The sequence below is a fragment of the Hyalella azteca genome, unplaced genomic scaffold, assembly GCF_000764305.2.
Source record: "Hyalella azteca isolate HAZT.00-mixed unplaced genomic scaffold, Hazt_2.0.2 contig5344, whole genome shotgun sequence".
Lineage (NCBI taxonomy): Eukaryota > Metazoa > Arthropoda > Malacostraca > Amphipoda > Hyalellidae > Hyalella > Hyalella azteca.
In genome coordinates, this window is record NW_025935538.1 from 321,449 (window position 1) to 337,981 (window position 16,533).

The 16,533-nt window shown below is 40.9% G+C and overlaps 1 protein-coding gene across 1 annotated transcript; it reads right to left on the bottom strand.

Annotated features, from left to right (window-relative positions):
- Nucleotides 1-4,125: 4,125 nt before the first annotated feature.
- On the bottom strand, nt 4,126-13,561 carry LOC108671727 (alanyl-tRNA editing protein Aarsd1). The gene is made up of 10 exons (XM_018159297.2): nt 13,405-13,561; nt 12,639-12,800; nt 12,080-12,215; nt 11,300-11,398; nt 10,720-10,800; nt 10,125-10,321; nt 8,766-8,965; nt 6,609-7,155; nt 5,711-5,805; nt 4,126-4,755 (listed from the first exon to the last, which is right to left on the bottom strand). The coding sequence occupies exons 1-10, from the start codon at nt 13,441-13,443 to the stop codon at nt 4,626-4,628; spliced, it is 1,686 nt and encodes a 561-aa protein (XP_018014786.1). The 5' UTR covers nt 13,444-13,561; the 3' UTR covers nt 4,126-4,625.
- Nucleotides 13,562-16,533: the final 2,972 nt, after the last annotated feature.

Consider the following 16,533-nt stretch of genomic DNA (forward strand, 5'->3'; position numbering starts at 1 on the left):
TATCCTGTAAACTTAAGGAATCACATTAGGGCCAAAGGATACACAAAAAAATGCACAATCAGGCCTCAAGATTCCAATAGTATTAAAAATTTGTCACGTTGGATTCATCAGCTCATTTTGAACATTTCCTTGTCTGATATGTTATTCAAAAACTTATTTGTTGCCCAGTGTTGTATCTATAGTATAGCTGGAAATGTAACACAGACAGCTGAGCCTGAACGCAATGGTGATTGGGCAGCAGCAGGCTGGCAGCCGCTGCTGGATATTGATAGCTGCAGTGCACTGGCAGAATTGGAATTTTCCTACTTGTTTCTGAAATCTGGCAGCTCCAACTGGACAAATTTTCAATGCATTTGGAATCTTGCGGCCCGATCCTGCACTTTTGTTAACAATTAGATAGCAGTTAATTCATCTGGCGGAAATTGCATGGTTCTGGAAATGGCAGGGCCACGGGAAAGCTCTAGTTGCAGCCCTAAGGCTAATGGTAGAAGTTTTCCATGCTTGGTTAGAGTTAGTGACAGGAGACAGGGCTTCTGAGTCTGACCAACTGAAGTTAGGAATTCAAAAAATTTAATTTTATATCAAAGACAATAGTCACCATAAATTCTTACATTAATTTAGAGTTAAATTTTAATAAGTAATGCATAATTTAAGTATTTTTTGAGATTTTATATTCAGAATAAAGTATGACTAAACAAGTGTCAATTGTCAAAGCAGTGAGTCAAAGCAAGTTGCCATTTTCTTGGAGTTGACAGGACAGAGCAATATAATAACAGGGTCACAGGGTGGCCCAGTGGTTAAAGTTCAGAGTAGGTACCAGGATTGGAGCAGAGAGGTGTGGGTTTGATCCTGGCTCTGTGCCTCAGTAGTCAGTTTCTGGTCAGAATAGGCAAGGAGGCAGGGCGATTCAGCTACTGCAGAATTGTAGCTAGCAGTGACCAGTGAGTTGCGACTTGCAAGTTTGAGATCGCTTAAATACTGTGAATGTTCTGCAATGTTAGGAATCGGTGACAGGCCTACAGCCTACTAAACGCTGAAACTGCTATAATAATACAACACTAGTATGAAAAATCGGGCTAAAGCCACCTGTGAATGAGCAATAATCACCTGTGAGGCTGTGCATGTGATGATGTGGAAATTCATAGTGACAAACCAGAGATTTTTTAGAATCAGTTCATTTTTAATTTCCTCATTTACCCAAGATTTAAACCAATTTCTTATGTATGATGAAGCTGGTATCCAGGATACTTTACTGGTCTACTTATAGGACTCAAAAATGAACTTGAGTCTTGAGGGAGTGTCTAAAAAAACGGTATTATTGCAGATTAACTACATCCAAAAAAAAGGGTGTTTTTTTTCTAATTATATGTTTTTTGGGATGTAGATTACGAATCTGAAATCCATTTTTGGCGGTCGGCATCGGAAAACCGATTTTTTTCGCGACTTACTAACATGGGGGTTACGTAACTTACGTTACCCACTCACCTTTATTTACTAACATGGGGGTTACGTAACTTACGTTACCCACTCACCTTTATATAAAGGGTCGGATTGTTCATCGAAATTTTACAAAAAGCTCTTAGGTTGGGTTAAGTCAGCCAAGTTCCTTTTTTTAGATAGCATTTTGATCTAAAAGGAACCTGGGCGAACCAACCCAACCTGCGAGTTGGCGTTAGGTTGTGATCTCTCGATGTGGCAATGTATCTCCAGATTTATGGACAAAGAAGACGAAAATGTTACCCGTTGCAGTNTCTCGGTGAATAAGCACTTCTCTTTAATACCTCAGTTTCTAAGCACTTCTCTTTAATCCCTCTCGGTGAATAAGCACTTCTCTTTAATACCTCAGTTTCTAAGCACTTCTCTTTAATCCCTCTCGGTGAATAAGCACTTCTCTTTAATACCTCAGTTTCTAAGCACTTCTCTTTAATCCCTCTCGGTGAATAAGCACTTCTCTTTAATACCTCAGTTTCTAAGCACTTCTCTTTAATCCCTCTCGGTGAATAAGCACTTCTCTTTAATACCTCAGTTTCTAAGCACTTCTCTTTAATCCCTCTCGGTGAATAAGCACTTCTCTTTAATACCTCAGTTTCTAAGCACTTCTCTTTAATCCCTCTCGGTGAATAAGCACTTCTCTTTAATACCTCAGTTTCTAAGCACTTCTCTTTAATCCCTCTCGGTGAATAAGCACTTCTCTTTAATACCTCAGTTTCTAAGCACTTCTCTTTAATCCCTCTCGGTGAATAAGCACTTCTCTTTAATACCTCAGTTTCTAAGCACTTCTCTTTAATCCCTCTCGGTGAATAAGCACTTCTCTTTAATACCTCAGTTTATAAGCACTTCTCTTTAATCCCTCTCGGTGAATAAGCACTTCTCTTTAATACCTCAGTTTCTAAGCACTTCTCTTTAATCCCTCTCGGTGAATAAGCACTTCTCTTTAATACCTCAGTTTATAAGCACTTCTCTTTAATCCTTCTAATTATCAGCACTTCTCTTTAATCCCTCTCAGTGTATAAGTTAGTTTAGTGGCCAAATGTTTACTAGCGCTTCAGCTATCTCGCACCGAAAGTCAAGATGAACATCACCAAAGAGGTGGAAGGTCTCAGTTATCGAAAGTTTCTTAAATCGAAAAATCATTCATCACCCACAAGGGGCGGAAGGTCTCAATTGTCCAGCCCGCTGAAGCTGGCTCGAAAGAAGCAGCGTTAGCATCTCAAAGAGACGAAGTGACAAGGAGGGACAGGTGAAAAGCAACAGAAACGAAGACACTCGAACAGGAGGTCGCTTACACGGGGCGTCGGCCACCCGCACGAGAGACACAGAGAAGGGAAATGTAAGGAATCCTACCTACATAATAACTTAATGTAAGGAGTCCTACCTACATAATGACTGAATGTACGGTATCCTACCTCATAATAACTTAACCCCACAACTGAGACCTGCAGTCAGACACCGCGAGCTCAGCGGTGGGGCGCTCAGGAACAATCCCCCTAGGAGCGCGAAATCCCACAGGACTTCTGACAAGCATAGTCTCAGTGTATAAGCACTTCTCTTTATTCCCTGTTTATAACCACTTCTCTTTAATCCCTCTGTTTAAAAGCACTTCTCTTTAATACTTCTGTTTATAAGCACTTCTCTTTAATCCCCCTCGTGCATAAGCACTTCTCTTCAATCCCTCCGTTTATGAGCACTTCTCTTTAATCCCTCTGTTTATAAGCACTTCTCTTTAATCCCTCTGTTTATAAGAACTTCTCTTTAATCCCTGTCGGTGTATAAGCACTTCTTTAAGGCATCAGAAAACTGAAATTGTAACGTGGGGTGGGCGCGAAATGACGCTAAAAAAGAATTCAAACGTCAAAATAAACAGATTTAATCTTCAGCAAGGCTACCTGATCTTGATAAACCTCTACTTTCACTACTGTTAATAATTGTGTTAACTTCTATCAATAACGACAAAAATCAGGTTAGAATCCAAATTGAAATATGCTCGAATTTCGAGTATAATTTTTTGCATATCAGTGCGTATGTACACAGCTAACTGTCCTTTGAGTCTGCATTTATTCAAAATAAATTAACCTCGGTATTAATTCGGAATCAGGTCCAGATATCAAACAAAAATTCAACATAGATCTCTTATTATTAACCTTCTGTGTCAGCCTTTGTCAATGCCCTTGTTACCTAACAAGATAACAAGGGCATACTTCAGTGAATAAAGTTTGGCGTTTTACTAATATATGTAAATTACACTACATACAGTTTATTAAACAAATCACAACAATTATTTCAGCTATCTAAATCAGTTGCCTGACCAGGTCTTGTTCGCCCAGTACAAGCTCTACCGGTGGAGATTTTCCAAATGAATGGGAAAAGTCCACAGTAGCTGGGAGGTAGCGGACCTCAAGTCTATTATAAGAAATAATAGCAGATTCAGCATTTATTAGGCCGTAGGCCTGCCGCCGATTCTTAACATCACACACAGCTTGTTGCGGTCTCGAACTCGCAACTCACTGCTTCAATTCTGCTGTGCTTAACCGCCCGGCCTCCTCGCCGATTCTGACCAGAAACTGGCGCACAGAGCTGGGATCGAACCCGCGCCTCTCTGCGCCAATCTTGGTACTCTGAACTGTAACCACTGGGCCACCCTGCCTAGATTCCAAGTGATAAAAAAAAAATAGAACATGTTTTGTTTGGACTTGAAGTGATCGGAATAGACAGAACACTATCCGTATAACAAGATGGAGCATCAAGATGACTTCACATACATATGATCAGTGAGCACAGTTTGGTTATACACGGTGCAGACCTTTGTATTCAACGAAACTTTGCACGGTTACAAGAAAATTTCGACGCGTTTTGTGTCAAGTACAGTAACACGAGCTTCTTGTGAGGAGGAAAATTCAACGTAAATGTGATGGAGTTGAGTGCTGAATCAGCAGGTGAAGCTCTGAGTCGGCAGGTGAAGTGCTGCGTCAGCAGGTGAAGTGCTGCGTCAGCAGGTGAAGTGCTGCGTCAGCAGGTGAAGTGCTGCGTCAGCAGGTGAAGTGCTCGGTCAGCAGGTGCAGTGTTGTGTCAGCAGGTGCAGCCTGAGTCAGCAGGTGCAGTGCTCCGTCAGCATGTGCAGCGCTGAGTCAGCAGGTGCAGCGCTGAGTCAGCAGGTGCAGAGCAGCGTCAGCAGCAGCAGCCCGGCGGTGGAGGGCTGACACTCGGGCAGAGAATCGCGTCTTGCCACCGCCGCGGCCCTCCAAAACCTCGCACAACCTGTGCGATGTTCAAAAATATAAATAATTACCACACAATGATATGAAGTTTATAATCTTGAGATTTTTTGGATAAATCGAGAAAATACTTCGAAAGATAAATTCCCAGCATGCAATAGGCTTCACTCGGCATCCTTTGCAGAAAATTCACGGGATTGAGTTGGAAAAGACTTTTTAGTCCAGCACTAGAGGCCCTCGTGAACATGTAATCATCTATTCGTGGCATATTCATAGTTTTTTCCCATTTAAATATATTAATTATTATTGGAACAGTTAATTTTCTGTTATTTCTGGAAGGTGAACATCACGGCCACCTATGTCTACCATGCATAACATAGCACTTATTCGACATCAATTTGAAGTCGCTAAAATGTATACTCTTGGCTAATTTCTTTATGTTAAGCAAGCGCCAGATATGCTGTATGACATCATTTCTATCCCTCATCCGCATCTGACGAGACTCCCTGCACAATCCAATGGACAGCAAGCGCCCAATTGCTGTATTATCGTCATTCGCTGAACTAAACGTAGCAGCTTAAGAACACGCAGCGGTCAATTTCTCGTCAGTGATTGGTGGATTGAGCTTGAAAAGTCGTCAGTGATTGGCTGAAGTTACAAACTCGTAACGATTTCTGAAATTACGGCTCCATGACAATCACAGCCCCTTCCAATTTGTCCTTCGATTGCAGCAGCGATCGACACGATCACCAGGGAACCAGAAAGCCAATTATAACTTGGGGCCCAGGAGGCCAATTACCACCTGGGGCCCAGGAGGCCAATTATCGCCTGGGGTCCAGGAAGCGGATGATGTGCTGGGGACCAGAAGGCCAATTATCACCTGGGGCCCAGGAGGTCAATTATCACCAGGGGCCCAGGGCCCAGGAGGCCAATTATCACCAGGGGCCCAGGGCCCAGGAGGCCAATTATCACCAGGGGCCCAGGAGGCCAATTATCACCTGGGGCCCAGGAGGCGGATGAGGTGCTGGGGACCAGTGAGGAGCAGCACGCCAGGCCCCATATCCTCCCCAGCAGTCAGCATCAGCACCACACCCTAGCATACAGACACATCTAATTAATCACTGATGAAAGACATTTAATAATCACTTTTATTTTGTGATGGTCTCGGGACCGTAGACTTCAGCTCACGTCGCATGAAACGAGTTGCAGCAGATAGTAGCAGTAGCAATTACTAGAATTAGGTAAAGCCATTAAAATTAGCAAAATTTTACCACGAACTAAGCAAGAAATTATACACATGACATAAAAAAAACTGTGCTCAGGCAATGAAGAAGTTGAATTCCTATATAAGTGCGGAGATAGTTCATTTCATTTCAACAGGCACAACAATAACAAGCGAACTATTATAGATTAAGATAGCAACACCGAGAATGTTTTTCAGCTTCTCCACGTATCGTGAATATGTACGCTATAAATAATCACAATGTGAAGACTAGTTTGTAAACCGGAGCGAAATATTTGTGATCCAGTATCATTCATTCGGCGAGGTGTGTACACTGTTGATTACATAAATGTATGTATTATATTAAAGGTACTAAAGCGAAAACTCTGAAAATAATCATCAGTGTAAAAGAAATTATTCAGAGGGGAACAACACCAAGTCCCCTCAGCCGAGATAAGAGACTTTTTAGTGGCCAGATCATTTTAAATTTCCTGACCTGCATCAAGATTTAATTCAATATCTTATTTATGCTAACAGTGGTATCCCTAATTCTTTACTGGTCTAGTCGGAAGGCGCGAAGAGGAAGGAAAACTAAAAAAAAAGTCTCCCCTTGGCACGTCACCATACCTAACCTGCACGTCACCATACCGAACCTGCACGTCACCATACCGAACCTGCACGTCAGCTTGGGCGGCCATGGCGCTGAGGTAGTCGAGGTCAGCCAGCCTGCGGTGGTACGAGACTAGCACCACAAGCGAATCTTCGTCCCCGACACTCGTCCCGATAACTGGAGGTCCATTTCCTGTTCCGTTGGTCTTTTCTGATGGTATTTTAGAACTTTGAGTGACTACTGCACTATCTAGTAAATTTTCATCATTGTGCACTGCTCTTCTGGAACTTCCGTTCTCCGTTGCATCTAAGTGACCCTCCATCTTTTTTTCCCGATGTCCTAAGTTTCCTTTGGTTTTATTATCGGCATAACCGGCGAGCCTGAGGCTTATAACTCTGCCAGTGCCGCTGTGTTGTGCTCGTGCGACCTCTACGTTCTGCAGCAGCAATTTAGCCTCCACCACGGCCAGGTCTCTCAACGTCTCCCTGGCCGTCTTTTCGGACGTCTTCAGATCGCTCTGTATTTTGGACACAGTCTCGACGTAGCCTTCAGGCCCCGTGTTGAGGAGAGGGTTGAGTGCGCGCAATATTGAGTGGCAGTCACGCATGTACCTGCAATGAAGAAACCGGACATGACTGTATGCCGATGGTAAATGCAGGAATTTCTCCGAGACAATCAATGTCAGTGAATTAAAGTACTCACTTTAATTTAGGATTGATAAAACGTGAAAATTTGCTAGAAAACTAACATGCTAGTAGGCAGAAAAGAACTCAACGAAGATTGCATGTTATTGAAACTTGATAGGAATAGATCAAGACGGGGATATATCCAAGAAGAACCGTATTAATAGACGAGACGTTTTCATTCAGAACGATAGAATCGCAACGAAAAGATCTTTCACCATTAATCAATAGCTAGAATTGATTAAATACATAACTACGATAACAATTCCCTATTGAAATAAAACAAAGGCAAATCTCACATAAGGTCAAAAAGAGTCCATCATTAGAGAATCCAGTGTTAACGATGGTGATCGTTCACCGTTATCAATCATTTAGTACCAGCATTCTATTAATGATTTCATGTGCATTTAAGAACGTGTATACGGAAATTTTAATTGTACAGCCACATCTGGCGTAGTCGTCTGAGTAACATTCGAGTGCCTGGACTATCGTGACAGATCAGATCTGAGCGGCTAGGAGTCGGGGAGTCAGTCGTGTCCTGCCAGTCCTACTGTGAGGTAGCACCTGAGCTCGCTCCGCTTTGCCGACTCACGAGAGGTCTTGTAGTTGCTAGATTTTGTGACGGTGCCGTGAAAGACTTATCAAACTGTTCAAAAAGACTTATCAAACGTGCCTCTTGTTAGCGCATTTTCTTATTCATGGAAAAAGGCGCTATTGTGCTAGTCATGTCTGTCCGTGACTTCAACGTTTTCGTAGACGAGAAAATGCGTTCTCTGTCACTCACTGCAGTGAGTACTGAGTTATATTTTTAAACTGTTCCTTGCTGAAATAAAATTAAGTTGTATCCGCGTTAACTGGTGTTTTAATTAAGCGAATCCAAGTGCAATAAAAACTAGCGATTGAAATTTTATCAAGGACAGTGTATTTTTACAAGAAAGTTACCGACGTTTAGCCGTTAAGCTCGAACATTTTGATAAGATTGAAAGTTGCGGCGAACATCTAATGACAATAGCAATGCTTTTCAAGCTTATGCGAAAGGTTAGCCCTTGGTTATAAGGTCTGTAGGAAAAGGAAAGGTTAGCCCTTGGTTATAAGGTCTTTAGGAAAAGGAAAGGTTAGCCCTTGGTTATAAGGTCTTTAGGAAAAAAGAAAGGTTAGTCCTTACATATGGGTCTCAAATGACGGGCCCAGCCCACTATGCTCACCAGAAACCGTAATCTCCGTTACGCTGTTCTTGGTTATTCGTTTGATCAACTTTTAAAACTTAATCATCGGTGAACTTCCTCGAATTATAATTATTAACACACTTCTAAAAACTTATTTTTTAATGTTTGTGCCTCCCCCATTTTTTACAAACTATATTATTGACTTCATTTCACTAGCCACAAATAAATCTCTTCAAAAACGAAAAAAAAAAACAAAAAAAAAAACAACAAGCAACAAAAAAAAACATAAACAAACAATACAAAAAAAAAACAAAATCTGATTTGTTGGAAATGGAACTGAGAAATTTAAAAATCATAAGAGATGCCCCTCACCGCCTGAGGCGGGTGCCAGCGACGAAGGTGACGCAGGTGCTGCCGCTGCGCTTGCCGGGCGCAGCTGTAAGCAGCTTCACTGTCTGCAGCTGCGCAGTGTTGCTGACGTGTGTACCGCAGCAGAGGTTCGCGTCCACACCTCCAATGCTGACCACGCGCACCACACCTACGTGGTCAGCTGGCAGACCTCTGGTCTGTACCTGCCGAGAAGTGAGAGTCACACACGTGTGGTCTGACGTCAGACCTCTGGTCTGTACCTGCCGATGAGTGGGAGTCATACACGTGTGTTCTGACGTCAGACCTCTGGTCTGTACCTGCCGAGAAGTGAGAGTCATACACGTGTGTTCTGACGTCAGACCTCTGGTCTGTACCTGCCGAGAAGTGCGAGTCACACACGTGTGTTCTGACGTCAAACCTCTGGTCTGCACCTGCTTAGGACTGAGAGTCACAAACCTGGTCTGCACGTGCATGAAAGTGAGTTTTACACACTCGTAAACGACAAAGTTTTTTTATACGATGATCCACTTAAAAAAAAAATATATTTTAAACCCTGAGGTCTTCGGCTCGCACATTACAAGTGTCATTAAACCAGTGGCAAAAGAAGTAACTCAATTTTTGCTATTTTTTAACTGACCTGGGGCCGTACCATTAGAACTACCTAGATGTTGCAGCCCCGGTATGAGAAGCGGCCAATTTTTATGTGGTTGGTGGAACTGGGGTCATACCTTCAAAACTCGCTAAGTGAACGTAAGTACTTACGCTCTATTTTCTTGTCTATGATTGGTGGATTTTACTTGAAAGGCCGTCAATGATTGGCTGATGAACTTACGATCTCCTAACTTTTTTTGAAAGTATGGCGCCTGGCTGTTATTTGTTGTTGGCTGACGGAGTTACGAACTCATAAATATTTTTGGCAGTCGACGGACGTCACCCCGTTTGGTGATGCTCAGATCCCTTAGCCCCAACCATTTGAGGACCCTCAAAGAAATAACCCTACCTCCTAAGGAAGCCCCACAACAATAGCCCCGCCTCCTGGAGATGCCCCACGACAATAACCTTACTCCTAGGAAAACCCCACAATAGCCCCGCCTCCGAGGGATGCCCCATGACAATGACCTCTACTACTAGGAAAGCCCCACAATACCCCCGCCTTCTGAGGATGCCCCACGACAATAACCTCTACTCCTAGGAAAACCCCACAACAATAGCCCCACTTCCTAGGGATGCCCCATGACAATAACCTTACTCCTAGGAAAACCCCACAACAATATCCTTTCCTTCTATGTAAGCCCTACAACAATAGCCCCGCCTTCTATTTAAGCCCTACAACAATAGCCCCGCCTTCTAAGGATACCCCACCTCCGGGGGAAGCATGTCGTTCTCCCCGTACTCGGTGACGGTGACTGGCAGGGCAGCAGCCACGATGGCGTTTATCTTGTCTTCGAGCTGGTGCTGCTGAGCTGGCGACAAGCTGTTTGTTGCCAGCTCCACACTGCTGGTGTCCGGACCCAGACACCAGCTGGTGGTCCGGGCACCAAATACACGCTCTGCCACAGCTTATGCAATGCAAGAGAATTCAGCTGTCAGAGTGTACACAAGACAGCTGCCACTACACAGCTGCAAAGAGGTGTACTAAATATTTAATTAATGGTACACTATTCAGTTGCTAGATGGAGCATTAAACAGCTGGCAGATGCTACACTATCTAACTCAAAGGTGGCGCATCAAACAGCTGCATGATGGTACACTATACAACCACCAGATGCTACAAATCTCTGCTTCCAGATGGTACATCACATGTTTCGCTGATGGTGGACTTCAAAGCTTTATTTATTCACACAAGACATCAATTACATGTTTCTTTGCATGTTTCCCTGTTTGTTTACTTCAAAGCTTCACATATTCACTAGTAGCCAATAACTTAAATTTTCTCAAGAACCACTGCAACACACACCAGATAGGAGGTGTTGCGCTGAGTGCTGCTGCATGTGATCCTCTCGTCGTTGCCAGTCTAACGTCTGCAACACTGCAGCTCCTGCAAAGGTCAACAATAACTTCAACTTAATTGAATAGTCTTTACTAAGAATATATAGAGCAAGCTCATCCAATCCAGTCTAATGCAAATTCTAACAATTGATGCAACAAAGGGATATCTTCAAAACCAGGGTTTAAGAACTTGAATTTATTTTAAATTTTGCAGCCAAATTCACATGATGCTGAAAAACTTGTATTAAAGAAGTCTATAATTGTTGCAATATTTTTGCACCAGAACCAAAATATACTTAAAGCCAACTCTTGGTTAAATACTCTAAATCCCAAAAATAATGCATTCAATTTCAGCACTCAACTTTTAAATGGAATATACGTATACTTCAGGAGCAATCAAGCGATTTCAAAATCAGTAAGGTAGGTATGTCAATTCAGCTGGAATTCATTGAGGTAGTAATAAAGCTGATTAAAAAATTCATGCTATTAATAATGAAGCAATAAATTCCTAATAAAATACAGTGGATGATTGTTAAATACATACGAACCAGCAGGAAAAGCCGCATCAAGGTAGTGAACCGCCTCACAACCTCTGCGGATGACGCGCAGCACAGTAGCAGAGTGTGGGCACCTCTGCTTCTTCACCTCTGCAGTACAAACCATCAGAAATTAATAACATTAAAAATTCAGTCTTTAATTTATCAGTTCAATCATTTCATTTAATTCTACTTTTCAATAGGAAACTGGATATTGTCTATGAAGTAAGGAACTGTCACGCAGCATATGTACATCTCTAGAAACCAGCTATCATTTGTAAAAACATTTTTATAACATCTTTCAATTAACTATTCACAGACATCACTTCACTGTTTTTAGTGCATTTTCTCATTTATGGAAAAAATGCACTATTGTGCTTGCCATGTCCGTCTGTCTGTCCGTCCGTGACCTCAAGTTTTCGTCAACGAGAAGATGCGCTCTCTGTCACTCGCTGCTGTGAGTACTGAGTTATATTTTTTACAATTTACAGGTTTCTTTAACAAGGGTTTCTCATTGCAGTTCAAACCAACTAATTTATTTCTTTCTCAACAAAATAATATTTTCAGATGCTGATGTTTCACTTATTTCCAGTAACATAATCAGAACAGAATTGTACATTGCAATTGAGTATGTTACTGTTTTGAGTTCATTCTTGGGTATAAATTTTAATTTTTGCTATCGATATATCAAATACTGGTACATTTAAAATTATGCTAGAATGACATAAATTCATCAAACTACAACACAATTTTCAAAATGAAATACTCTTCAGGGCATTGAGAATTATTCACCAGACACTGGGTTTGAAGACAACAGTGAACTAATGTTTAGAGCAGAGCCAGTTGGCTCCAAGTCCTGCTGCTCTGCACTGTTCCCTGGCCCACACTCACTGCACGCTGCTAAGCATACCATACCACGGTCATCAGGCTGCAATGTTTAATAAAGACTTGCAGTTCACTGATGAATATTTTATATCCCCTGAAAAACATTAGGCAAAACTAAAAAAACATGTAATCTATCAACTAAACATCTACTAGGTAACAAATGACTAAAAACATGTAATATATCAACAAATGAGATTCAACACAGTTTGCTCACATTTGAAATTATAAAAATTTAATAAATTGAATTATTTGTTACAAATGATGACAGAAGAACCATCATTTGGCAAATTTTGCTGGTTACTTAATGCCTCCTGCAAAGATTGAATAAATCAGAGCAATGGAGCCATGGAGATGAAATGAAATCAAAAATGAAGTTATGGTATAATCAATAAATCTATTTGACTATCTTTACATTTCATTTTATAAATATTTTTCAGTACATAGTAGATATATATATATATATCACCTGCCCTCCACCTTCAGGAAAAAAGACTGTGTCTTCAAACACCACTTCATGACAATACAAGTCCTTGAGGGCCCCACTGCTGCCCTTGTTGCTGGCAACAGGTGGCTGACATTTGGACAGCTGTAGGATGGCTGGTTTGCAGGACACCACCTGAGTCCTGTACTGCAGAACACAACCCCATAATTTGCATACTTCTTTTTGTTTGTTAGCAGTTTTTGATAATTAAGGTTTTTGCTATTCTAAATTCATCATGTCTACAAAAAAGCATATTTGAATCACATTTTATAATTCCACAATCTGACAATAACAAAGGAATGAGCACTTAACATCTACACAGCAGCTACAATCTTGATGGCAAAAAGTTGCCAATCTCCTTAAATTTGTCTTTTTTAAATTCCTTGCATAGAAAAAAAAAAGAGATGCCTACTTAGCTAGCACATACAGTTCTACACATGGTATTGTGATGTATAATTGAATCATTAAAAAATATATGTAAAACGGAAGATTAGGTTTAACTGACTAATAATGGAGATAATTTTCCCATTGTCACATGGGTACCTTTTTTTCTAAGATAAATCAAAGATGAGTAACAAATACTCAAAAATAATGTCCACTTGTACTGAATATTTTCTAAAGCAATCAACAACCAATAACCTAAATTTTTTTCTTTGTCTCTACATCATTTATATATAATTGATCCAAGGGAATGCATTCATCTTATTGGTAACAACACATATTATTGCAAGATTATGTTCATAATACTGACCTCCTGTGTAAATGATGATTTTTGACAGAAGAAAACCATCCTGAGATTCTGATACTGAATAGAAATTATAGAGCCCTATTATATCTGTAGAGAAAAATTTTAGAAAATTTAAAAATGTTGGTCAATTGCATGATGGAGAATGAGCAAAATGAGAGAATCCATTCTAGCACTTAGTGAAATTAAGAAATAATTTCACAATTAAGAAGAAATTCATTTTATCTGATTTATAATGCTGTTTTCACTTCTACACTTGATTGTTCAGTCCCTAAGTATAGGCAGGAGGATCCTCTAAGTTAGGGAGTAAGGTTGCAACCAGGGCCAAAGCACTTGGTCATAATAGCACAACAGGTAGCCAGGATGTTGCATTAATTGGGATTTGGGTCCTAAAGGACCCAATTAATCAGTGCCTGAGGCTGATTCCTGCTCCAATCTTGGGGATCAGTCAGGATCACTCTTGACCATTAATGAGAAAAGATCCTAGCTTTTTCACAACTTTTGTTTCATATTTCCACATGGATTTCAATGCTGTTAACATTAAGAAGCTTCAAAGTATCTCTATTATCATACATAAGCATAAACTACAAAATACAAACTATAAAATACAAAATAAACTACTCAGTCCTCACACTGAGGACTGAGTCACTCAGGTCTCACTCTCAGTCCTCACTGTGACTCAGTCCTCACTCCTCACACTGTGACTCAGTCCTCACAGCTGGCCAGAGGCTCTGGCCAGCTCCCAGCTGTGAGGACTGAGTCAGCATCACTCTCATTGTTGGAACCTAATGAGGGCACTCCTAGTGAGTAGTGACCTATCATCTATGTAGCAACGCCAAAGCAGAGAATTTTTTAGACTTTCCCTCAAGTTCATTTTTGAGTCCTATAAGTAGGGTAGTCCAGTAAAGTATCATGGATACCAGCATTATCATACTTAAGAAATTGATTTAAATCTTGAGTTTTTGAGGAAAATAAAAATGAACTGATTCCAAAAAAGCTCTGGTTTGCCACTATGATTATTATTGTAGCCTCCTAGGTAGTCACTGCTTTACTGGCTTTACTGTAAAACTTTACATGCAAATGATGCAATCATTTCATTGCAAATGCAATGGATGCAATTGCAACTAGGTACATATAAATGAATAGGTATTAAATGAATACACAAGCCACTGACACATTTTCAATGAAACAATTACAGATTATATATAATGAACATATAGTTTTGTGTTCATTGCTTGCATTGACTTGAGCAATAGGTTTGAAAGTCATCTTCACAAATTCACAATTTGACACTTTGGCTCAGCTTCGATAATAGTGATCATTGATCAATATTTTTATATATCTCTATAATATACTAAAATCGATTAATCGAGAATCGCTATTTATCGGAGTAGAAATAGTGCAACCACTTTAAATCAGATAGATGAAGCCATAAAATCGACGCTTCGGCTGATCATCACAGAGCAACTCAATGTCAGTTCTAAGCCCACAGGTCCAGCAAAGGCGTATTTGGATTTGGGGCGTGGTGACTCTGAGAGAAAGGATTTCAGGGTCAGGCCTTTCCACTCTCAATCATAGCAGCAGTTACCCCCTTTGACAGTCCCAATTTTCATCTCCTGTTTGCTCATACATCACACCATCACCCTCATTCCTCTCATTCAGTATCACTCTCATCATTTCCAGTCTCTCCTGCTGAGCATTAAGTCTCTCCTGCTGAGCAGGAGAGACTGGAAATGATGAGAGTGATACTGGATGAGAGGAATGAGGGTGATGGTGTGATGTATGAGCGAACAGGAGATGAATGGATTCAGACCTGCTCATATGCATCACACTCCATCATCAGATGTTCCACAGTTTCCCTCTCACCTCTGTCACACATAAAGCAAATGTCTTCTCTTCTATCATTCCACCTGTATGTCCGTGCATTCACACCCAACGCATTTGCTCTCACACAGAACATTAAGTCTCCACCTCTAGTCCTCTACTTCCATCATATATATATTCATATCTTGGCATTTCTTTCATCTTGTACAATCTCAGGACTCAGGCTGTCCTTTCTTTCCATTCCTTGCTTCCATAGCTACTCTTAGACCACACAATTTCACTCTCTTTTCTATGACTTTCTTCCATTCATTGACATCCCATTCAATACCTGTTGCACCCTGTACAGTTATCATCCATTCCCCTCTTGGTCTATTATTCCCAGCCTCCCAGGGCAAGCCAATGTTTCATGTAGCTCACACTTTCGTACTATTGCATGACACTTTCGTTCCCATTTGCTCACTCTCAAATTCCACAGGTACATTTTGCGTGCCCAACGTGCATCATCCATTCTTTCCAGTCGTACTTTATATCTCAATGCTGCTTTCATTCTTCTCTCTCTAAACGTACTCCAACCCATATCTCCTCTTAAAGCCTCCACTGCAGTGAGCAGTCCATCTAGGGGCTCCAAGAGCCAGTCTAGCTATCCTATTCTGTACCACCTCCAATTTATCCAATTCACAATCATTCCATGCAATAACGCCCATTCCATACTGTGGACCATACATAATCCCAGGAACTGCCACACTTTTCCATACCTCTCTAAGAACATCATATTTACTTACTCTCACTCTTGCTGCACTGCCAAGTATTCCTAACCACTGATTTGCTTTACTTAAACTCAACGCCACCGTCAGTGGTATGCTGACCGCTGACGGTGGCTTACAATACAAGTTACTCCACCCACATGACTATTGACTATTCCCTCATTTCAATAGAGCTCACAGACGAATGATTGACTGTTCCAAGACACTTTCAATCATAATATTACCAGAGATTGAATTTTTTCAAAATAGTTCATTTTTTTTAATTTCCGCGAATAGTGTTAACATAGAAAGTTTATTCACACCGGCCGTCCGATTTTTTTCTTCGGCGAGATCACGAATTTCGCAATTTAAGTTGTAAATAAATGTTGCGTATCTAGGGTTAATACAAGCTAATTTTCAGTACGTCGTAGAATGAATTAATAATTGAGGCAGGAAAGTTTTTGCAAATTTACAATATATTAACGGCTAAATATCATGTAATCTTTGTTTTGATACAGGTTTTTGCCTTGCCCTACGTTACTTCTTCACATCAACTGATGTTGGTCTT